This window comes from Thalia democratica, chromosome 2, assembly GCF_965202585.1.
Source record: "Thalia democratica chromosome 2, ktThaDemo2.hap1.1, whole genome shotgun sequence".
Lineage (NCBI taxonomy): Eukaryota > Metazoa > Chordata > Thaliacea > Salpida > Salpidae > Thalia > Thalia democratica.
Window position 1 is genome coordinate 55,710,217 of NC_139166.1, and position 23,117 is coordinate 55,733,333.

General features: G+C 24.7%; 1 protein-coding gene and 1 pseudogene across 1 annotated transcript; both read right to left on the bottom strand.

The window, feature by feature from the left end:
- Positions 1 to 372: 372 nt before the first annotated feature.
- On the bottom strand, positions 373 to 16,045 carry LOC145849661 (coiled-coil domain-containing protein 112-like). Its single transcript, XM_082954670.1, has 13 exons — positions 15,933 to 16,045; positions 15,294 to 15,421; positions 13,655 to 13,744; positions 13,323 to 13,398; positions 11,655 to 11,826; positions 9,828 to 9,911; positions 8,294 to 8,443; positions 7,006 to 7,134; positions 4,577 to 4,672; positions 4,148 to 4,297; positions 2,479 to 2,586; positions 1,894 to 2,012; positions 373 to 721 (listed from the first exon to the last, which is right to left on the bottom strand). Exons 1-13 carry the CDS (start codon positions 15,992 to 15,994, stop codon positions 691 to 693), a joined length of 1,395 nt encoding a protein of 464 aa, XP_082810796.1. The 5' UTR covers positions 15,995 to 16,045; the 3' UTR covers positions 373 to 690.
- Positions 16,046 to 22,197: 6,152 nt separating this feature from the next.
- On the bottom strand, positions 22,198 to 22,608 carry LOC145828757 (histone H3, embryonic-like; annotated as a pseudogene).
- Between the last annotated feature and the right edge of the window lie 509 nt (positions 22,609 to 23,117).

A 23,117-nucleotide genomic window follows, 5' to 3' on the forward strand; every position in this document is an offset into this window, starting at 1 on the left:
TAAATGTTAACATAAATAATGTTGAAGACTGCAATAATGACTAAATCTTTAGAGTAGTCAAATTGAGCATAAGAAAAAAAAAAACTATATTGTAGGTACTAAAAGATGAACCAAACACATTAAGTATAAGTGTAAAATTATTTAACTAAAAATGTCATACAAATAAGGAAATATTTAAGTTATGACTTACCCTACAAATATTAAAAAAAAACATAATATAGTTTTCTACAAACAAATTTCATGTGAAATTCAAATTTAATTTACAGTTAAAAATAGAATACTACAAAATATACTTTTACCGCAAATACTAATATAGAAAAACTAACTTTTGATTAAAATAAAAACAAACTTAGTTGTAAAAGAACGAAAAAAAAAAGTTTAGACAACATTGAATTATTTAAAATAACTATGATATAATTTGTTTTTTAACACCTACTTATAAAATATTGCTTCAAATTTACAGAAAGACAATTTTGTTATGAGTTTTAGTTTTCAAAATGAAATTGTTGATTAATTTGAGATGAAAACAATACCTTAAAAAAATATAACAAAAAAATATAAATAACTTTATTCTCTTGACAAGAATTATTTTTCATGTAAGTGTAATTTTAACAATCTTTTTACTTAGCAAAACATCCTTCTTTAAAACTACAACTTAAGTAAAACTTTATGCAGTCTATTTTATCCCATTCAAACTCCCTTTCTCCATGCAGGCGTTGCCCTGTTTGAATAATTTCAAAATTTGTAATTTGACACTTAATTTAAGTTTAATATTTAAATACAAGCTTGTTTAATTTAAATAAATACACATCGACATGACATAATTAATTACAATATAGTAACAATTATTTTTGGTATATTATTATTAGTTGAAGTCGCATATTACTGACAAATTACTTCATTGAAACTTATAATACTTGTACTTTTATGGAAAACTTAATTTTAGTAACATAAAAATTAAATAAACAATTTAAAAATTGAATAATACAATGTAGTTGTATCATTTAAAACAAACTCACTGAGAGGAAATATTAAGTAAAATTAATGATTAAAATGTTTCTGTATAAAACAATAAAACCTACTTAATTGATAAATAGCCTAGAAATAAGCACAAAAGTACAACATTCACATGTACAAACAAACAAAAGCTCAAAACTGATTAGTTTATTAATATTTTTGAGAAAAAAATGAACAATAAAAAAAAAAAAATATTTGGTAGAAGAGTTAATAAAAAAAAATATTCTTATTTTAGTACTTTGATGACTATAACTTAACTATTAAATTTTAATTTTTCTAGTACCTAATGTTTAATAATTGTCGTGATGAGTAAGCTTAAAGGAACAAAGCACTTAAATAATTTTTATAGAAACAAAACACCAGTAAAGAAGCTTTTAAAACGTGGAAACCTATTTTCCACGTCAGTACACTATTGCTTTTTATATATTGTAGTTTCAACATTCTAGTAATTATGTTTTCAGGAACTAAAAAACTATGAGTAAATAACTTTAGTAGTTTGAAGGCAGTCATTATCATTTTTAACATTTTTTACTACCCAATCAAGTTTAGCCTTAAAATTTTATTTTGAGTTTTTTTGAAATTGGCAAAATTGTGTGGCAAAGACTTTTAATAATTAAAATATTGTACAAAATAATTTAGATTAATAGTAATTTTTAAAGCAATTATTTCAATAAAGTATAAAAAAGGAAGTTTTAAAGTAAACTGCTAAGTAACTTTTTAAATTAGTTTAAAATCAAAATAGTTATTAAATTTTGTAATAAAGGATTTTAAAAGGTAAATAAAAGTGTTGATATTGCTGCCAGGACTCAACATGCACAGTTACACTGCAGATTAGGTTACAAACTTTTAATAATTTAAATACATAACACAATATACTTATGACTGATGTGCCTGACGAAGTTTGATTGGTTGTTGTTCTTAGTGACGTCATCGGTTTGTTGTCGTAGCAACCAGGCGTCGGTCGGTTGATGCAATCTCGATGCGTCGTGTTCCACCTAGTGGTAAAATAATACTTTTTTATCTATAAACACCTAAAGGTTAAAACAAATATTAACTTAAAAGTTATAAGAAATATATTCTGTTTATTTTTAATTGGATTACACAAAAAAGATAGTTTTTTATGATAAAACATTTTGGAAAATTTATTAATCAAATTAGAGTAATTGATGAGTTAAGTTTTTTGTAGTTAGGTCTTGAACAGAAAACACAAGCTTATACCATTGAAAATATGATATACTATCAAAATCCACCCGCGTTCAAAATTCACCCGATTTTATTTTCTTTATTATTAACCTATTTTATATATTTTTTGAATTCTTTATTTTTATTTTTTTTATTTTTTTAACTATAACTGTTACCCCTTATCCCCAATCGGTAAGCAGTTCTCGAATTTTGATCGCGGGTGGATTTTGAACGTTTCCCGAAAATATAACTTCAACATTAAAAATTATGAGGATTCACCTGACTATTTACTTTTGTAGTGACACTTTTTATTTTTTCTCTTCTTAAAATTTCCTCTTCTTTTTTTATTCTGTTTTCTTCGAGTTTTCTGTCCAAATTTGAACGATCCTGATTTTTTTAAAGTTTTAGTTTAAAACATTTTGCTAGCACAAACTTGAATTTTATTTAAAAATAATTGGTTATACTTCTGTCAAAAAATCTAAAAATAAAGTTACGGTGCTATTTAAAGCTTTTACGAACTTTTTATTTTATAATAACAACTACTAATTCACTGGATTACAAATACATCAAATAAAACAAACAATGCTGCTTCAGATTACCTTATACAACAACTAAATGTAAACTACATTCCCTATACCAACTTTTTTGTTTACACTCTACTACTATGTTTCAGCCAAAGATTAAAAAAAAAGTTAGCTAAATAGTATTTAGTTTATTGACTTTCATTTCAAGATCTTTTTTTGCACAAAATTGAATAAAATTTGTAAAAATTAATTGTATTAGAAATAAAGATTCCCATTAAAATGATAAACTACACAATGAAGTAAACAAACTAAAACAATGAATAAATTGACATACTTTTATTGATCAAATGAAAGAAAACATATGCCAATTAAAACAAAATAAAAATTTGAATTAAAACTTTTTAGAAAACAATTTATGTAACTTCCACAGCAACAAAAATATTTATAATGTAAATATAAATTGTAATTGTAAATACATACAACATAGGTCAATTACTATTTCTAAGAAAATCTAATACTATAATTTTTTGTTCTTGATTTAGTTTTTTAGAGCTTTTTAAAAATTTTTTGTAATATGATTGGTATTATTAAAACCATAAACGTTCTATTTCTACAAAATAGAAACTTGATTCATGGTTTTTACAAAAACTAGATCTTTTTTTAATTACGAGCTGGATTTTTTGAACTAGGACCTCACAGGATCCCTGATTTTAGAAAAAAGGCCGGATCATTAATAACAAAAAGTAATATATTTTTAACTTACAAAAAAATAGTGAAAATATACACAGTTTAGATTATTTAAAAAAGTGGTTTTAGATGTTTGTGTTTTATAGAATATAAAATTTTATTGTAATTTTTACTTTCTAAATAAGTGTATATAAAAAAGGTTTTTAATTAACAAAACGTTAAATAGTAATAATAAATATTTTTGAAAAGAAAATGAAATAGTTTAAAAGCAAATAAAATATTAAGCTAAAATTGATAGTACTTAAATAAAGTTAGCATCATTATCGAACAATTTATTTTCTTTTATGAAGTAAAGATTTCTTTTTGTTTGACTATGAAGGTTATACATGATGAATGTAAATAATTATTTTTCCAATTAAAAATTAGATAATTTAATTACTAAAATCACATTTCATCACTAAAATTCTTTAATCTTAAATTCTTTAAAAAAAACAATTTTCTGAAGAACTTATGATTCGAACATAAACTTTTAAACTGGATCGTTTTGAAATCGTTAAAACTTTACTTCTATTTCCAATCGAATGTTAAAATTGATCATAAAGAAATAATAAACAAATTATCATTAGAGGACTCTGCTATAAAAACCAGTAATGAACCTTGTACAGAAGCAACTTAATAACCGATTTTGAAACAAAATTGTTAAAACACCCTTCTATGAACAAATACTAAAAAAATACCCTGTACTGAAACAGCTTTATTTTTTCTCTCGCTTCCTCCCCCCTCTGCCTCGCTTCTTCCTCTCTCGTTTTCCTCAACACTTCTCTCGTTTTCACTTCTTCCTCTCTTCTCTCGATCAAGCGCAGTCTGTTCAAATCTCGCGCTTCTATCTTTGATTATAAAAACTATTAAATTTAAAATACTGAAATTGTATTTAACATCAAAATTGTATAAAATGCATATTTACTACAAAGGATATTTAGTTGAACAATTTCGATTGAAGTACTCAATCTATTTTTTAAATTGAAAAGAGGTATTTCAAAAAGCATTAGTTGTTGTAAGACTCTAATTAAAATACCAGTTAATAAAATCCAAAAAAATATACTAATTTAAATACTCAAGGTCATACAATTTTTTAACCAACTTGTACTTCTAAATAAAAGTTTTACCATTTCTTGCTGTTGTTTGATTTTCTGTCTTTTCAACTTTTCTTCTTGCATCATTTTTTCATTCATAATTCTTTCTGCGTGCTCCAATTTGGATTGCTGTTTAATTTCAATTTGTTCGAATAATATTAACTATAAAAAAAACTCTTAACGTTCTAATTATAATATCTAAGGGCGTAGGAGGTAAAATATTAAGTATCTTTTAACTTAATATTGGCTTTAATATTTAAGTTTAAAGTGCAAACTATAAGCCAGTTATAGAAAAAATATCTTTTATTTTTGATATAATCTTTGATCCCTTTTATCTCGAAAGTTAAAATTAATTTTGTTTAGCAGTAAAAGTATGTGATAACTAAGAAAAAATACTACAAATAAGACCAAATTGTAAGTTTAATGTGTTGTATATAAGATGTAACACTAAAAGGCGTTAAATCCTAGAGATCCTGATAAGCTAAGCTTATCGGAATGTATACCACAGATGTGTTTGTGTTAAAACTTTATTCCGACTAACGGCACTACTCTCAGATTCTCTCTAATAATTCTTAGAGCTTTTTTGAGAGTTTGTAGATCTGTTCTTAAATTCATTTGAGAGTAGTGAAATGCCGTTAGTCGGAATAAAGTTTTAACACAAAAACAGCTATGGTGTGTTGTATATATATTTTTTTAATGTTAATAATAGTTAAAACAGATAAAATGCTGTTTAAACTAACTTAATAAATATTTTTTAAAGTTTAAAAGTTTTTTATTCAACTTAAATAGTTTAATGTAGTTATAGTCATTGAGAGCTAAAAAATTATAATTTTTTGTATTGGCAACTACTTAATCGCTTTTGAGTCACAATATTGTCAGAACGAATAAAATTTCGATATTTTACTTTTTGTTTCTTGAACGTCAATTTAAGTTATGTATTTAGGCAACAGATACTTTTATCTACTATTTAAAGACTACAACTTACATGTAAATTTTAAACAATATTTTCATTGCGTTCTTTAGTTGTCCATGCCAATTAAATTCAAAATCTACAAAATTCAATGTTTCTAAATACAGAGTTGCCAAAGGTTTTTAAAAAAATCCAGGTTTTTTAAAAGTACAAACTTCATTGTCTATTTTTTTTTATAAAACTAAATTAAAGGTAAAAACTAAGTTAAACAACACAAAAAAATATAAAAGATACTGTAATAATACTTTAAATAGGTTGTATAATAAAAAATTATAAAAAATACAAAATAACTTTGTAAAATGATACTTTTTTGTTGCTAATGTAAATTTCATTAATTTACGTCTAAAAATTGTTTTAAATTGCTTATTTTTTACAAATAAATTTTATAAAAAAATCCAGGTTTCCAGTAAATAATACTGTGGTATATCAAACATTGATATAGTCCCAATACATTAATATTAAGTTTAAATCTTTCTAAAATGTAGTAAATTTGAAACAGTGAAGAGATTTAAAAAAAACTTAAGTGTAATAAGAAAAACATAACAAAAAGTTTGTCTTAGATGTTTAATTTTGTCTTCTCGCTTTGTAAAATTATAAAACATCATATGTAATATAAAATATTTTTTTCCAACATCAATTATGTTGAAAGTTTTTAATTTTTACTCATTTTGATTATTATGAATATTTTTATGCAAAAAAAAGAAAAGTGTTTAAGGCTTACTCAAGAGAGCAAACGAGGGGACCAACATTTTATTTTTACAAAAACTAACATTTACTCTAACTTAAAAGCTCAGAGTATATACCACAAGATACATTTTACAGAACAAAAATTTTCAATTAAATTTTGAGATACAACCAGTTTTGTAAAACAAACTAGACGACTATATGTAATCAAAAACTTTCGAAGCCAATTTTCTCAGAGAATTTCTAAATTTCACTAAAAACCTTTCTTCTCCCTCATCTTTAAGCAACTCACTTTAAATTTTTGGGAAACGTTTTTTCTTACTTTTGTTATTTTTTTAATTCGCAAATTGTTTTTTGCAAACAACTTGTAGGAAGCGAATTAAAAAAAAAGAAAAACAAAAAACATTGACAAAAAAAAAATGTTTTGTTTATTTCTTATAGAAAATTTGTTTCCTACAAGTTGCTCATAATTTAATGAAAATTAATCTGAAAATTTTTGAAACAATTGCTCAAAAACTCAATGAGGGGATAGATTTTTAGAAAAATAATCTTTTTTGCCCTTTTAGCTTGCACTATCTATTGAAATCTCTAACTTGGATCATTGTATCTCGGAAGATTCCTCGAATCTTATCAAGCGGTAAAAGTAACTGGTATTTTAATTAATTAAATGAAAAATAAACCAATTTTCAGAAAAAAATGTTTTACCTCCCCCCTTGGCCTTTAATAAATTAAATAAATATAACTAATTTCAATTACCCAAAACTAAAAAAGAATCAACCCAGTATGAAATGAATATTTTAAACTCCACCTTCCATTTTTGTATTTTTTCTTTTTTAATTTCTTTTTCTTTCTCGATTTTTAATCTTTCTTCCTCGCTAATTTCCTTTCTTACTTTTTCGTCTTCCTTGCTGCTCGGTCTTGGTGTGGAAATCTCATTCTGTTGAAAAATTAAAATCTAATATCCGTTGTAAGTTGTGTTTGATGTAAAGTATTAAAAATAAATACACAATCTAGATGATTATAAATAAAAAACACCCACGGTTTTTAAAAAACTATATTTAAGAGTTTGGTGTAGCTAATTAGGAGAAAGCTTTATTTGAAGCTTTATAAAAAGTAATAATTGTACAGTGTAAGTTCAGTTCTGTGTTTTAAATAAGTTAAGATGTTAAGTATTTATTTGTTTTTGTGTGCTTTTTAAACTTGTTCATTGAAAACTTAATTTGGGATTTTCTTTTACAAACACAAGCATATATTCCAAAGGCTATGGACAAATCAATTAAATATTTTTTGGATGAAGTAAAAAAAGGCCCAGTTTGCAACAAGTAAAAAAATGACCCCAGTTTGCAACAAGTAAAAAAATTGACCGTGAAATCTTGAACAAGTAAAAATAACATTTTAACAAAAAATTAACTATGTTGAAACAAATGTTAAATAAAACGAGTTTGTTCAGTTTCATATAATTAATTAAAACAAATAGTAAAAAAGTATTAAAACGAAATAGTAAGAGAAAAAAAGAAAATACAATCATAACACTAGTTAATTTAAAAATTTAGTTAAGATTTCTACCATTTTAATTTTCCTACAAAATGATTATTTTTTTAAACACCTTGTAACTAACTAAATTAAGGGTTCTTTCAAAAAAATGTTCACCATTATTTTCTTTCCACAGGTCTTCTTGCAAAAAGTTTAAAAACTAAATTGCTTTAACGATTAAGCAAACTTTTGATATCAAGCTTACCAACACGATCAAGTAAAAAAAAATGAGCCAAGTTTTTAACAAGTAAAAATAATGACCACGGGTCATTTTTATAACTTGATCCCTTTTATTTTAATTTATGTGACTAAATAATTCATAAAACAAAAGTAATTCACCATAAAAACTAGATAGTAAAGTTATTCTTTGTTTTGAAACAGCTATTATAAAGCAATTTAAAAAAGCTTACTAAGTGTCTTAAACTATATACTACTTGCTTTTTTTTCATTTTAGTGTGTTTGTTTATTTCTAATTTTAAATATCAATCATTTATTTCGTAAGTAAACTTAGAAAAGAAAACTTGTCTACAAACATTAATTTAAACAAAATCAATTTCTACCACCTGTTTATTTTTTCTCCACTTTAGTATTGAAGATTTGTACAAGCCGTACAGTTCTCGATACAACTGATACCATTTCTCATGTTCCACTACTTGTTCATGACTTCTGCCCGCTAAACTGTCCACTGTTGCTTGTATGAACTTGTCTTTGTCCTTTAATATGTTAATAATTTATATTTAAATGCTAACAACTACAACAATGTATGCTTATAACTAATATACTAGCTGTTTTAAACCAATGATTTATTAACCTACAAAAATATTTCAAGTCTTGTTTCCAAATATAAATGAAAACAATATTTATCGACGATTTTAATCCAACATAAAATTAGAATAAATTACCTACTTTAAGATATCTAAAATACTATCAAAGTTTAAATAAATTAAGGAAAAAAATAAGGAATCAAAAAGTTACTTAAGTTTTTGATTAATAGGAAAATTATCAGCAAATTAAAAATTGCAGAGCTGATGAATATAAGAATATACAAATAATAATAATATATAAAATATATAGTTTGGGTTAAATGAATAGTCCAGCCATTATTTATAAAAAAAATTATCTTGCTACAAGTGGCTTTAGCTACTAGCTGAACTTAAATTAATTCAAAATATTAACTATAGTTATTGTATTACTCATAGAAATAAAATACTAAGACTCCATAAACTTGTGAGTATTTTAAAAATTGATTACTTTTGATTTAAGTTTATTTTATATGGGTATAGTTATTTTTTGATAGTAATAAGTATTTTTTAAAGTTAAGGGTATCGGGGTGTATTTGACTTTTAACTTATTACTGTTAGCATATTATTTACTACTCGTAAGTATAGCAGTCAGTTAGTAAGTTACTGGAGACCTTAAACATAAACCAATATTAAACATGGCCTATTTGGTTAAAGGGGTACTTGACTTTTACAAGTTAAACTTATTTTATAGAGTTTTATCTGAGCTATCAGACATTTTTAACCGCTTAAAAATTATTAAAGTTATTTTTTTAAATATAAGCTATCAAAGTCGGTGACCTCAATAGGTTCCTAATGGAAGGCGCAAACCAAAAACGTGAAAGTAGACTATTTCATTAAGCATCTATGTTGTCCTTCATTTTCAACCAATCTTCTTCAAATTTTCAGAGAAAGTCCATTATTAAATTGAAAAAAAGAATGAATGTAGGAAACTTTTTAACTTACTAAAAAAAAACCACTTATGACCTCCTTTACTTAAACCTAAAAACTAAGTTTTTGTTTTTTTATGTAAATTTTTTTTTCAATATTTTTAAAATTGCAACATCAAAAGTCATTTAAAGTATACAAGGAACATTTCCTGAAAGTTTGAGGTATCTAGCTCAAAAATGAAGGAGAAGATAGATTTTTAAAGATATTTCAAATTTCCGAGAAAATTGTAATACAAATTTATAACATTGATTTATTTCTGAATTGTATTAATTTGTTGTGGTAATAAATAACACAACAACAATAACCTTGAACTTATTTCTGATTTGTAGAAATGTTGTGCAGTAATAAATAAAATAACAATAACAACCTTGTATTTATTTCTGAATTGCAGGAATGTGTTGTGGTCAAAATCGTCCCATCCGCCAAGCTTGCCATGCTCACTCACATATTTCTGTTTAAACAAAAAAAACAATAAATTTAAATATTTCTTTTAAAAACTGTCTAAAACATACCTTTGTTTACACAGTGTAACTTAAATATATTACAAACTTTAAATTTGTTATGCATACCTCTGAAGCAGCTTTAGTTACTTGTAGAGAAATACTTGAGAGTTGTTTATATAAGTTGTACAATATAACGTTTTTAAAGTATTAAATATATTTGATGTTTTCAAGGTAGGAAATTTCGTTTAAGTTGTTATTTAGTACTTTTTATTTTTTCTGATGTTGGTAGATAAAAAAACTAAAAAAAAGTTTTAACTCATGATTTTTAAATTTTTATAAAAATAAAAAGTCCAAAATAGTAGGTAAGTAATAATAATACTATTTTTATTTAAACTAAATTATATAAAAAACACTTAGGTAATAGTAAACTAAACTTTAAAACCTATTGTAAAACTTGCTTACAAAAAAATATGAAAATATATTTAAAACGACCATAATCAGTTTTAGTATTTATACTAATTTACTTTTTAAAAAGTTTCAAACAAACTAGTTGCATTTTTATAGCAACCATTCCTAAAAGAACGGACCACAGGCGCAACATGGCCACAAAACAAAAACTTCCAGCCGTAACTTTTTGAGCTAAATAACAACTAAATTAGAAAAAGAATGTTTTATAATTTTTTTAACTGTGAATATAATCTTTTTGAGACTAAACTTCTTGTGACTAGACAGTTGACTTTTTAATAAGAATTTGATTACAGACTTGCTGATATATTAATTTTAAAACAACTAAGTAAAAAAAAACTGTGGTCTAAAAAAAAAAGTTTTCATTTAACATGACCCCCAAAAAACTTCGGTAAACATGATTGTTCCTCATAAAAGGTTGTCTAATTTTGTTTTAAAACCAAAATTTTTCTCAAAAAATTAAAATAAACTTATTAGTAAAGCATTAAGTCTGATAACTGCATCAGTGTGAAATTGAAATATTACAATCTATTTAATATTCACTTCCAAACAACTAAAAAATATAATTTGAACTAAAATTGACACACCCAAAGGTTTTTAAAATTTGCAGTTTAACTCTGAATATAAGCATTAGTGTTGATGACAAAACGTATCAAATTCTATTTGTCTAATACTTGATTAGTCTATACCGGGATCGGCAAACTGCGGCCTGCAAGTTAGTTTTCATCTTTTCATTTTTAATTAAAAAAAACTAAAGAAAAAAAGTTTTTGAGTTAAAAACTTACAATTAGGCTCTAAGTTAAGTAATTACTCATTACTAGTGCTCTTTTATAGTTTATTTTAAAACATATTTGGCTTAAATAGTATTTATGTATTGACTATTATAACTATTTTATAAAAACTGCGGCCCTCGAAGAATTTTTTCTTTATAGTGTGGCCGCAAAAAAAAATTCCAAGAAAATTTGCCTGTGACCAATAAAAGGCTGCCGACCTCTGGTCTATACTAATTTAATATTTTATACTTTTAAGTAAAACTAATGAACTTTAAAAAATTAAGAAGAAATTGATGTTTTATTCTTTTATTTAAATCAAAAAAGTATGTAGTAATAAAATAATAAAATCAAAAAGGTAAACTTTAAATAACTTCTCAAAACAACAACTTCAATTTAATGAAGTCAAAAATACATGTAGAGTTCAACGTTCTATAAATAAACAATTGTATTTACAATGAAAACAAATGACTTAACAGCCAAGTTTATCACATCATGTACTAACAAAACATTAACCTGAAACTTCACTACATCGTCGGGCAGGTTCGAGTTGACGTTGTTGTCGACTCTGTGGCTGGCAGAAGACTTCTTTGTGACGTAACTGTTGTTCAGCAGCTGGTGGATTTTCCTCTCCATTATTTTCAGCTCCTCGCTCGACTTCTCTTCTTCTTCCATCAATTTCACCATGCTGTTGTTACGAACATAATTAGATAACAAACTTAGGTTACTTCAACTTAAAATTAAAAAAACGTATAATTTGAATATAAAAAGCACTTTTTTTTTTAATTATATAACGGAAATGAAAAAGCAAAGAAAGGGGCTTTGATGAAAGAAAATTAAGGGCATAGGGGGTAAGACACTTTTTTTTTAGTTTAGTCTTATTTTTTACATAATTACATTACTCTTTTCTTACCTTTTGTTACTTTTTTCCGCTTATTAAAAATTAAAAGTAACTTTTGAGATTTGAGCGATCAAAGTTAGAGCCTTTAATAGGTTCTTTATGAGGGGTGTAAACAAAAAGAATAAAAACAGACTATTTCACTAAAAATGCATAACCTCCTTGAGTTTTTGAGCAATTGTTTTAAATTTTTTTCAAAGTAGTAATTAATAAATTTTAAAAAACTTGTATGAAACATATTTTTTAATTTTTCTAAAAAATTTTTGTATAAAAATTAAACAAAAACCTGTTTTTTTTTTTTGTCATAATTTTTTTTCAAATATTTGCTTCTTACAAGTTGTTTGTAATATTAAAAACTACACATCCTGAAAATTTGAATTAAACTTCTAAAAAACTGAAGGAGAAGATAAATTTTTAGTAAATTTTTCAAAAATTGGCCTTGAAAATTTTTGATTCCATACAGTTAAATCGGAATTTTTTTACAAAACTTTTTAAATCTCAAAAGTTAATTGAAATTGTTCTGTTCTATGAAAAGTATCTTATAGTATATACTATAAGTTTTGAATTAAGTGCTAATATTGATTTTTGTAAAAAAAATGTTAGAACCCCCCTATGCTATTACCTCATTATTATTACAACTAAAAATAGTTTGTAAAATAAATTCTTGACTTAAGCAATGTTTACTTTATAAATTAACTAGAAGAAAAATGAAAGCTACATACAGCTTTTATTATTGCTATTATTGTTGTTATATTGATTTTAAAACTTAACTAAGATTTAAACTTTACCTTAAACTCAATCTTAATATCAAAATTTGATTTGTTTAATTGTTTAAGTAAAAAATTTGAGTAAAAATTTGGTTTTATTTAAATTTAATTGTTTAAATGCTATTTTCCATAACTGTTACATACCTTTTTATATTTATTTAAGCACTGATGAGGTCTTTGACAGAAACTTAGTTTGTAAAATAAATTCTTGAAAGAACAAATTCATACAACTAAAAATTACATGAAAAAAAAAGTTTTTATTCTCTTCAACCATATAAAGTTATAAAAACCAGAAAAATGTGTTAAACTGTGATGAAAGATTAAACACCTTTCACTTTGTTAACTTATATTACTAGACTTTACAACGAGAAAAAACAATATTTAACTTGACATATTACAGCATAAAAAAGTAAATTCTTCTTAAAACTTTTAATTATCATCAAGGTAACCACCAAAGAGTTCAAAGTGTTAGAAAAAAAAATCTAAATAAACGAGTACAATTAATAAACTATTGCTTACGAATCTTGGTGTTGTTTTTTGAAACTTGTCAGTCTTGATTCTACATCTTTCATATGCTCCCGAATTTTTTCTACAACTATTGTTAGAAAATACGATAGTTGAATTAAATATTTATTTTTCAGAAGATTAAGTGCTTTAAATTAAACATTTATTTATGACTTGACTTCACACTTTATAATTTATTTTTATCAGAGCATTTATAGTATAAAACAATTTTAACTGAAACTAGAGTTAGCTTAAGTTGTATGCTACAACTTTATAAATGTCTTAACACAACCAAATTTTGATTTTAGTTTAGAAGATAAAATAAAATTAAATAAAATAAAGCTAACAGTCATCATCTGCTTTGTTCTTCACTAAATGCTGTTTGAATATTTTCACTCTTTGGCGCAAAATGGCAATTTTACTGGAAGTTGCTTTCTCTGTTTAGTAGGTTCAAATGTAATTACGATTTATTACTAGATATAATCATTTACAAGACTTTGAGAACATTTAATAAACTAAAATATTTTTTATTGCATACATTTATATTTGAAAAAATATTTAATGAATAGGTGACAACAGACTTTAAGAAAAATACTTTTAAGGACATACAATTATTGAAGGATTTAAAAAATACATTTTTTTAATGTAAGTCTGAAATTAAGAAAGTATAAAAAGTTTAAAATATTTTGTGTACAAAAAATCACACTGTTGAGTTTTTATGTCCTGCCAGTTTCCAGCAGTAATTACAGCAAATAGTCCAAAAAACTAACGTTTTATAAAAGATACCAAAGTTATAGACTTGGTTTTTAAGTTAAGAATAGCCTTAAAAACTTTTGTTTGTTATTTTAACAAAAACAAACAAAAATAACTCATTAATTTTTACTTGACAATCACTAAGAATTTAAATTCAAGCTATTTTAGCACAAAAAACTAAAAAAAAAAAAATTAGTCTAGATAAAATAAGTTAAGGCATAGGGGGGATCTGACATTTTTTTTTTACAAAAATTAACTATGGCTTTTATATAAAAGCTTTAAATACAAACTACAAGCCTGTTTTTATAGAATTCAAATATACCATTTAACTTTTGAGATATTTTATTTTTTGTAAAAAGTTTCCAATACAAACATAAGGACCGCAAATTTTTTGAGGTCAATTTTCTCGGTAATTAAAAAATTCACTAAAAATCTATCTTCTCCTTCATTTTTCAAGCAATCTTCTTCAAATTTTCAGGAAATGTTCCTAATATTAAAAGGAAAAAACTTTACTTTGGCATTTAAATGATGTAAAAAATAAAAATTTTATCACAAAAATTATTAAAAAAAGTGTTTATTTTTCAAAGTAATTTCCAAAATAATGTTTTTTTGTTATTATATAAAGATTAAAATGTGAAAGTTTGAAGAAGATTGCTTGAAAAATGTAGGATGAGATAGATTTTAAATAAAACAGTCTATTTTTGCTGTTTTAGTTTTCCCTTTCCATAGGGAACCTATTATGCGGCCGGACTTTGACTAGTCATAACTCAAACAATAATTTGAATTTTTTTAAACAATAAAAAGCATCTACAAGCTTAGAAAAAACTCTTTAAAATAAGATTAACTTGTAAATACATGGCTTACCCCCCCTCCACTATGGCCTTAAGAAAAACAGTAAGTAGAAAAACTTCTTTACATAGAATGCTTTAATAATTTTCTATAATCAACTTTATAAAACCTAGGGCTGCCTAACAATTTTATTTATAGAGGATTATTTAAAACACATTTATCATAAAGTTATAAAAATACTTATCTCAAGTTTAAAGTAATTTAGGCATAACGCATCAACAAATTTTTTTATTTTAAATTGTTTTATCAAAGTTTTCTAGACATTTTATGTTATAATTAATAAAGCCATCTATAAAAAAGTTGTTGAGACCAATAAACAAAACTGAAAAATTAACTAAAATTATCAAAAATTAATAAAACAGAAACATAGCAAAAAAAACTGACTGTATTTAATATGAAGGTTTATTTGATCACCACCACCATAATTTTGTTTGCCATTAACTATTTCCTTCAATTCATCAACATTTGATCTAGAAGTAAACAGGTTTACATCTCTTTCTATGTTTCCTATTCTGTTGTAAAAATTTTAAAATTTTAAATACTAAAATGTTGTTAGTCTTTGAAGAATTTGTTAGTACTATTAACAGTAGTAAGATTTATTAAAAAAAACTGCATAAATTTAAAATTCAATAAACATTACAAGTTGCAATAACTTAATCAGTTAAAAATTAAAAAAAAACGTTATTGATCAGTTTCATTCAAATTACCATGAAAAAAAATTGTGAGTGAAGCAAGTTTATGATCATTTATAGAGACTAAGATTAAAAATAAATTAGTTTTATACATTTAACATTCAAAATTTAAAATATTTTAGTGATTTTAAGTTTTCTATTTTGCTACAAAACAAAGCAATACAAGACTAAACTTTAAGAAAAATAAAACAATATTTTCAAATTCTCTTCATACAATGCGTGTGAAAAACTAAACATAACTAAACGGGTTACTTTACTTTTAATGGTGCATAACAAATTCTTATTAAGTATAGTAAAGATTATGCAACAACTTATTTTGTTAATGACTTACTGAAACTTTATTCTTTGGTATTCGTTGAAGAAAGCTTTTTTGTTTTCTTGTTTAGTAACCATGTTTTAAACTTATAGTTATAAGTATTTTAAATGAATGATTTTGAAGGATCTGAATGAAAAACTAAATGATAAATTATTTAGCTTTATGTTTTATGACAAACTAAATTTAGAATCAATGTATTCTTCATAAGTTTTACTAATAAATTTTTGTTGATGCACAACATTTCAAAACACTAATAAGTTGTTTTGAATTAACTGTAAACTTTTTCTAACATTTTAATACTAACATAATTTTAATTGTAGTTCAAATAAAATCCCAAAAATTCAAAAAATATGTATCTACGAGAAAGCCCAGTTTTTTTGAGTAGATAGACTTTAAATTGTAGTAAATAATTTTAATTAACCATAAAACATAAACATTTTTAAACATGTACAGACAAACAGTTATAAAAAAAGTTGTTGGTTTATTAAGACTTAAGTTTCTGATAGCTTGAATTGTTGTTTTGAAAAAAAACTAAAAGCAAATTTTTAAGAAATACATTTTTATAATATTCTTTATTTAGGCTTGCTATTTAACTTGGAATACTGAAAACTTGGAATTTAAAAGCTTAGGTAAAAATATCCTGGAATTTCAAAACATGAAATGTTGGAAAATTTTATGAAATTAGGACCAGATAAGAAACCACTATTATACCTAAAAACAATTAATATATTTAGTATAATTATTCTTTTTACCATAAAACATATCAAAGTAACATTTAAGTTTCTTCTCAGTAACTATAAAATAAAAAACAAAAAATTTCATCATAAATTTAAAGTTTCTGATAAAAAAAGAGAACATAACTTTTACTTTTTAAGTCCTGGGAAATTTATAAATACTAGAAAAAACTTTTTAAAAACCAGTGACAACCCTGTTTATTTCATTATAAATATTTTTTATAAATAGTTCTATACATAATTAACAGTTTGTCCAGAACTAAAGATTAAAAAAAGTAAAATCCAGACAAATATAGGTTTTTCTGAGATTTTTGTATTTAGTCCAGTAAAAGGGGAATCCTTTGTATTTTGCTCAGAAATTTTAATGTCTGTAGTACAAAGTATTTAAAAAGCTCAGAAAACAAAATTTTAATTTGTAAGAAGTAAAAACATTTACAATAACAGTATTTATATAAATACTGTAAGACTTGATTGAGTTTATGATTGAACAAAATAAATTTGAGCAAGAAACAATATTAAATAAAGATCCATGAATATCATTTGAAAAGGTATTACTAAAGGCTATAATGAGGTAAACAACTTTTTTTTTTTAGTATTGTATTTTTTATTTACAACTAAGCTTTCACTTGCTTTTGAAAACTTTTTTTGAGATATAAGTGATCAATACTTTAAAGTTTAAAAGGGTTCTTTTGGTAGGGCACAAAATAAAATTCAAAACAAAACTATTTTGCTAAAAATATAGCAACATTTTCCTACATATCACTAAAAATGTTCAATAAATATTTTTTTTTAATTCAAGTTAATTGGTAGAAGAAGATATACTTCTTGTTGTTTATTTAATTTCAAAAGAAGTAGTGAATAATATTGTTTCCACAAAATCTACGTCTAGTTGTAAAATTAAAGGTGTGCTTGATGGGTGTGGTGAAATTGTAAATGACCCAAAATAAGTAGGCAATCTAATGAATAAAAGATTTTTAAATATTGCTAACAATTTGTTAGAAAAGAGAAAAGATGTTTTTTATGTAAAGAATGATGAGTATTTGTCTGATTCAGTTAAAAATGATTTTGTCTTTAATGAAATTTCTGATAGTGAGATTCTGAATTATATTAAAACTTTAAATCCAAATAAAAGTGTGCGTTCTGATGTCCCTAATATTCGTTTTGTGAAGTTCAGTGCAAAAATAATTTCTCCTTATCTTTCTAAATTGTATAATAAATGTGTTGAGTATGGTGTGTTTCCTAAGTCGTTTAAATTTGCTGAGGTAATCCCTATTTATAGGTCTGGTAAAAAAAATGACATTAACAACTACAGACCTATTTCTCTTTTATCCCAATTTTCAAAAATTTTTGAGTTTTTAGTGTGTAAGAGATTCAAAAAATTATTTTTGTTGAATGAGGTGCTACATGAAAAACAGTATGAGTTTAGAGTGAATAGTACGACTGAACTAGCTGTGAATCAGATTGTTGATGAGTTAATTGAGGCTGGTGAGAGAAAATTAATAAATTGCTCAGTATTTTTGGATTTGGCTAAAGCATTTAACACGGTTAATCATAAAATTCTAATATCTAAACTTAAAAATTATAATATAAAAGGTTCAATGTTAAATTTACTTAAAGATTATTTAAAAGATAGAAGTCAATCAACGGTCATAAACAATGTTGTGTCTGAGAGTGAAATTGTGACTGTTGGAATACCACAAGGTTCTTGTTTGGGTCCTTTGTTGTTTCTTGTGTATATTAATGATATTTTTTCCTCTACTGAGATAAATTTGAGATTGTTTGCTGATGATGCCTGCTTGAGCTACCAACATATAGATCCTGAGTATTTAAATGAAATTATTAACAAGGAGATGGTTAAAGTTGATAAATGGTTGTGTGCTAATAAACTTTTTATTAATTATTCAAAAACTAAATTTTTGCTTTTTAATAAAACTTCAAAAAATTGTGAATTTAGTGTCAAGGTTAATGGTTTTCTTATTTAGCAGAGTGATAGTATAAAATACTTAGGTGTGGTTTTAGATGATAAGCTGAATTGGAAGAAACATTTCTGAAATCGAAATTGAATCTAGGAGTTGTTATGTTTTGTCAAAATTGAGATATTATTTGGACACATTTACACTTAAAATGGTATATTATAGTTTGTTTTATTTGCATATCCAATATTGTATATCTGTTTGGGGTAGTGCTGCTGACTGTTACTTAAAACCAATTGTTTGTATGCAAAAAAGAGTGATCAGGTATGTTTGTTGTGTGCCTGCCTTGACCACAACAAACCCTTTGTCTAAAAAACTGGTGTGCCAACATTAAAAGATGTGTATAAATTGCAAATTAGTAAGTTTATGCGTAATACTATAAAAGGGTTTGATGTAGAATACAATAGATTTACACTTGCTAGCTCTGTTCACACACACAATACAAGATTTTCAAAGAAAATTAATTTTATAACTGAAAGACCTAGAACAAGACTAGAACTGGGTCCCAAGTTTCAGTCTAGTGTCCCTGAAACTTTTAAAAACTTTAAAAAAGATCCTTTTAAATTTAGATATAAAAACTTTTTGTTGAATAACTACATGGAGTAGATCTAGAGTGCTTCTACATGTATCTTTTGTTTGTGTTGAAATTTGATTTTTGTTATTTCGGTATCAGATTGTGATGTGTGGGTCTTTATTTTATGAATGTCCTGGTAATGAAAGAGTGATTCTTATAAATTATTGTAATAAATTTTGTTTATTGCTGAGTTATTTTACTTGTTTTAATTTTGTTATTGTGTTAGATTTAAGATAGCTCACTTTATTTATATTTTTTATTAGAAATTAGATGTAAAAGTACAAAGTTGATACAAAATTTTTATTTATTTGTTTATTATTTATTTTTATTTTATTTTTACTATTATTATTTTTTTTTGTTTTTGAGTTTTTTACAAAGTTAATAACAACAAATTTTTAAAACTCTTATTATTTATTCACTTTATTGTTGATATATATACATATTATTTTTAATACAAATAGTAATTTTTTTCCTACTTACAGTATTTCTTTATTCTAATTAGTTTTTTTTTTAGAACTAAATACTTTAAATTAGATATTTGTTTATTTGAGTTTGCAACAGCTGATTGTGAGTTCACACTGGTGGCAGTGATCACATGATTGGATTGTTGGTGTGTTTTTATTGTAGGGCAAATACTTACTTGGGGATTTGAGTTTCATGATTTTCCCACACTTTGTGGTTTTTAGTGTTGAGATTTTAACCTTGTGAGTGTTTGCTAAATGACGTGTCACCAAAGGTTTTTTTCAATAAAGGGTTAGGAATAGTTTTTATTTCAGTTAGGTAATTATTTTTATTACATAGACATTTTTAGTTTTATTTTTAGTTAAAAGGATTTTTTTTCTTAGTAAATTTAAAGATAGGGCAGGTGGAATAACATGTGATGAGCTCAAACTCACTTTCTTGACCTACAGAAAACGTTTATCGTTGCAGAGGGGAGAGTGAGTATTTTCTGATGTTTTTCCACCTTGAAAAAAAAATATAAAAAAATTATTTATTCTATTGGAAACTTTTTATTAAACTATATAAAACAAAAACATATTTGAAATTATTATTTAAAAAAAAAAGAATGTATTACTATATTTTAATTTGATCATTTCATTAAAAGTCAAAACTGTTTTAATAATAAATGTTAGATCCCTACCATGCACTAATATAAGTTACTTTTGTAGATAAAAAAACACAGTGGCAATTTTTCTTTAACAAAAATTTTATTTTTTGCAAGGAAAAAAAATATGTCCCTTTCACTTTAAGTAAAAATTAAGTGAAAATATACATTATAAGTGCAATTTTGAAGCTTATTAGTTTTTTTTCTAATACACATGCATAATAAAAACTTAGTAACTTTCAGTTAAACAGTTACTATGTTTGTAATTTTGTGCTTTTCTGTCTTAATTTGATTTGTTCAACTTATTTTAGAAAAGATTGTTTTACTGGTAGTTCTTATTTCAAAGTAAAAATTGCTTTCACAACGTTTCCTTTTTTCTGTCAAAATTGATATTTATAGTCCATAAATTAAATACATTTCATTTTTTAAATCTTAAAAAAATTTAGATTTATAACATTTTAAAATATTATGATTAAGTAAAAGTAAATATAAATATAATATAATTTGTAAAATTACTATATACAATACAATGTTTCACTCGTTTAAAAAAACGAGATTTTCAGTTGTTTAAAATCTGTAAAAAATTATGTAATAACAAGTAGGAAGACATTAGGCTAAACTTGAAATAAAAGAAGTTAAAAAGAAAAAAAGTATAACAAAAACTGAGTAAAATCTAATTAAAACTTATAGTTTAAAGTTACTAGCATATGATGATTTTAATGTTGTTAGGCTAAATTTAGGAAAATACACGTTACTTAATAATTATACAAACTTAAAACTTAAACAAATAAATAAAAAATAAAAAGTAAACAATAAAAAATAAAAAATAATAATACTAACATTTAATGTTAGTAACATACAATTTAACTAACATACACTAAATGTTAGTATATTTATTTTTTATTTTTTATTGTTTACTTTTTTTTTTTTTATTTGTTTAAGTTTTAAGTTTGTGTAATTATTAAGTAACGTGTATTTTCCTAAATTTAGCCTTACAACATTAAAATCATCATATGCTAGTAACTTTTCTACCTTAAAAAAAAAAAAAACTTTAAACTATATGTTTTAATTAGATTTTACTCAGTTTTTTGTTATACTTTTTTTCTTTTTAATTTCTTTTATTTCAAGTTTAGCCTAATATCTTCCTACTTGTTATTACATAAAATTTTACAGATTTTAAACAACTGAAGATCTCTTTTTTTTAAACGAGTGAAACATTGTATTGTAATAAAATTTTAAAAATTTAACATTGAACCATTCTCCTATTTTTAAGTCGAGAGCTTTGATTGCAACCTTTAAAGCAAAAAGTACGCAAATTACTATATATATTAAAATGTATATTAAGCTAAAATACGATAAACTAGCAATATGTCCAAAATATCTTATATGTGCCAGGTCCTTTGACCAAAATATCTGAGTTTAGACTGCTATCGTGTTTAAAAACGTGCGTTTAACAAAACAGCAGTAACTATTTTCTTTTTTTTTAACATACTTTAAATTAAAACCTTTAACTGATTGACATATGTGTTGTACTTAAATTTACTACGCTTTTAATATAAACATATTATCTAGTAACCTTTGCTAAAAAAATGAAATCAGTTATTATTTTTTTAACCTTATTTATTTTTAAATACCCATACCATGTTACCCAAAAAGTTTGAAAAACGAGTCAAAAATTAAAGTTAAAATATTTAAAAATAACATGAAATTTACTTTTTCAACTCAGAATGATCTTTAAGTAGACTAACCCAATAAAAGTATATATGCATGATAAGTCCTAATAAGGACGAAGCCAAAAGGCAAAGTATCGCAAACAATTTTAACTAAACTTACTGTGAATAGTTTTTGATTGGTGGCCCTTTAAAGGACCGGTTTTACTAACAAATCGTGTACTTCAACGACGTTCACCACGAATGCGGCGAGCCAATTGAATATCTTTTGGCATGATGGTCACTCTGTTGGCATGGATGGCGCACAGGTTGGGATCCTCGAATAGTTTAACCAAGTAAGCTTCGGTGCTTCTTGAAGTGCCATGTCTGCACTGCTTTGGAAACGGAAGCCAATCTTGTAATCTTGAGCGATCTCACGTACAAGACGCTGGAATGGAAACTTGCGGATCAAAAGCTCAGTGGACTTCTGGTAACGACGGATATCACGAAGAGCAACGATACCTGGTCGGTAACGATGAGGCTTCTTGATACCTACACTTACTGGTGCAGTCATGCGTGCAGTTTTGTTGACAGGTTGATGGCGGGGATCTTTTCCTCCAGTTGATTTGCGGGGGGGTTTGTTTTGTGCGGATCATTGTTGTCTTTTCTGCTGTTGTAATCTTGAATATGTCATTATTTTTATAAAGCTGTATATTTATTATTTTAGGTATAAGAGTTACGGACGTGGAAAAGACGAATTTAGGACTTTTTGATATTCAATATTCAAAATTTTAGTTAAAAGTTATTAGTCAAGACTTTAAATGTTATAGTTCGATTTTAATACTCATGTTTTATAAATGTTTCAATTAGTTTAACCAATTAAAGGTTTTAATTTCAGTGTGCAAATTATTTTTTATAAAAAATGAATAGAAAATTTATAATTTGTCTTCTTTATTACATGGATAAGTTAACTTGAATACTAGATATGCATATTCTTTTTTTATTTAAGTTTTTAGAATAAATTTCAAAAATAATAACATTAACCAGAGATGCCAAATATGTTGTCTTAACATTAAATAAAAAATTTTTATGATAGTAATATTTAGGTAATTGACTATCAGTTACTATTTTTTTACAAAAAGATGAATGCTTACCTTAAAACGTA

Excerpts from the sequence above, each read along its gene's own strand:
- LOC145849661 (XM_082954670.1), bottom strand. The coding sequence starts at position 15,994 with ATGGTTACTAAACAAGAAAACAAAAAAGCTTTCTTCAACGAATACCAA. Across the intron at positions 11,827-13,322 it reads AAAAAACAACACCAAGATTC|CATGGTGAAATTGATGGAAG; the intron begins GTAAGCAATAGT and ends TCGTAACAACAG. Across the intron at positions 4,673-7,005 it reads AAAAAATACAAAAATGGAAG|CAATCCAAATTGGAGCACGC; the intron begins GTGGAGTTTAAA and ends GAAATTAAACAG.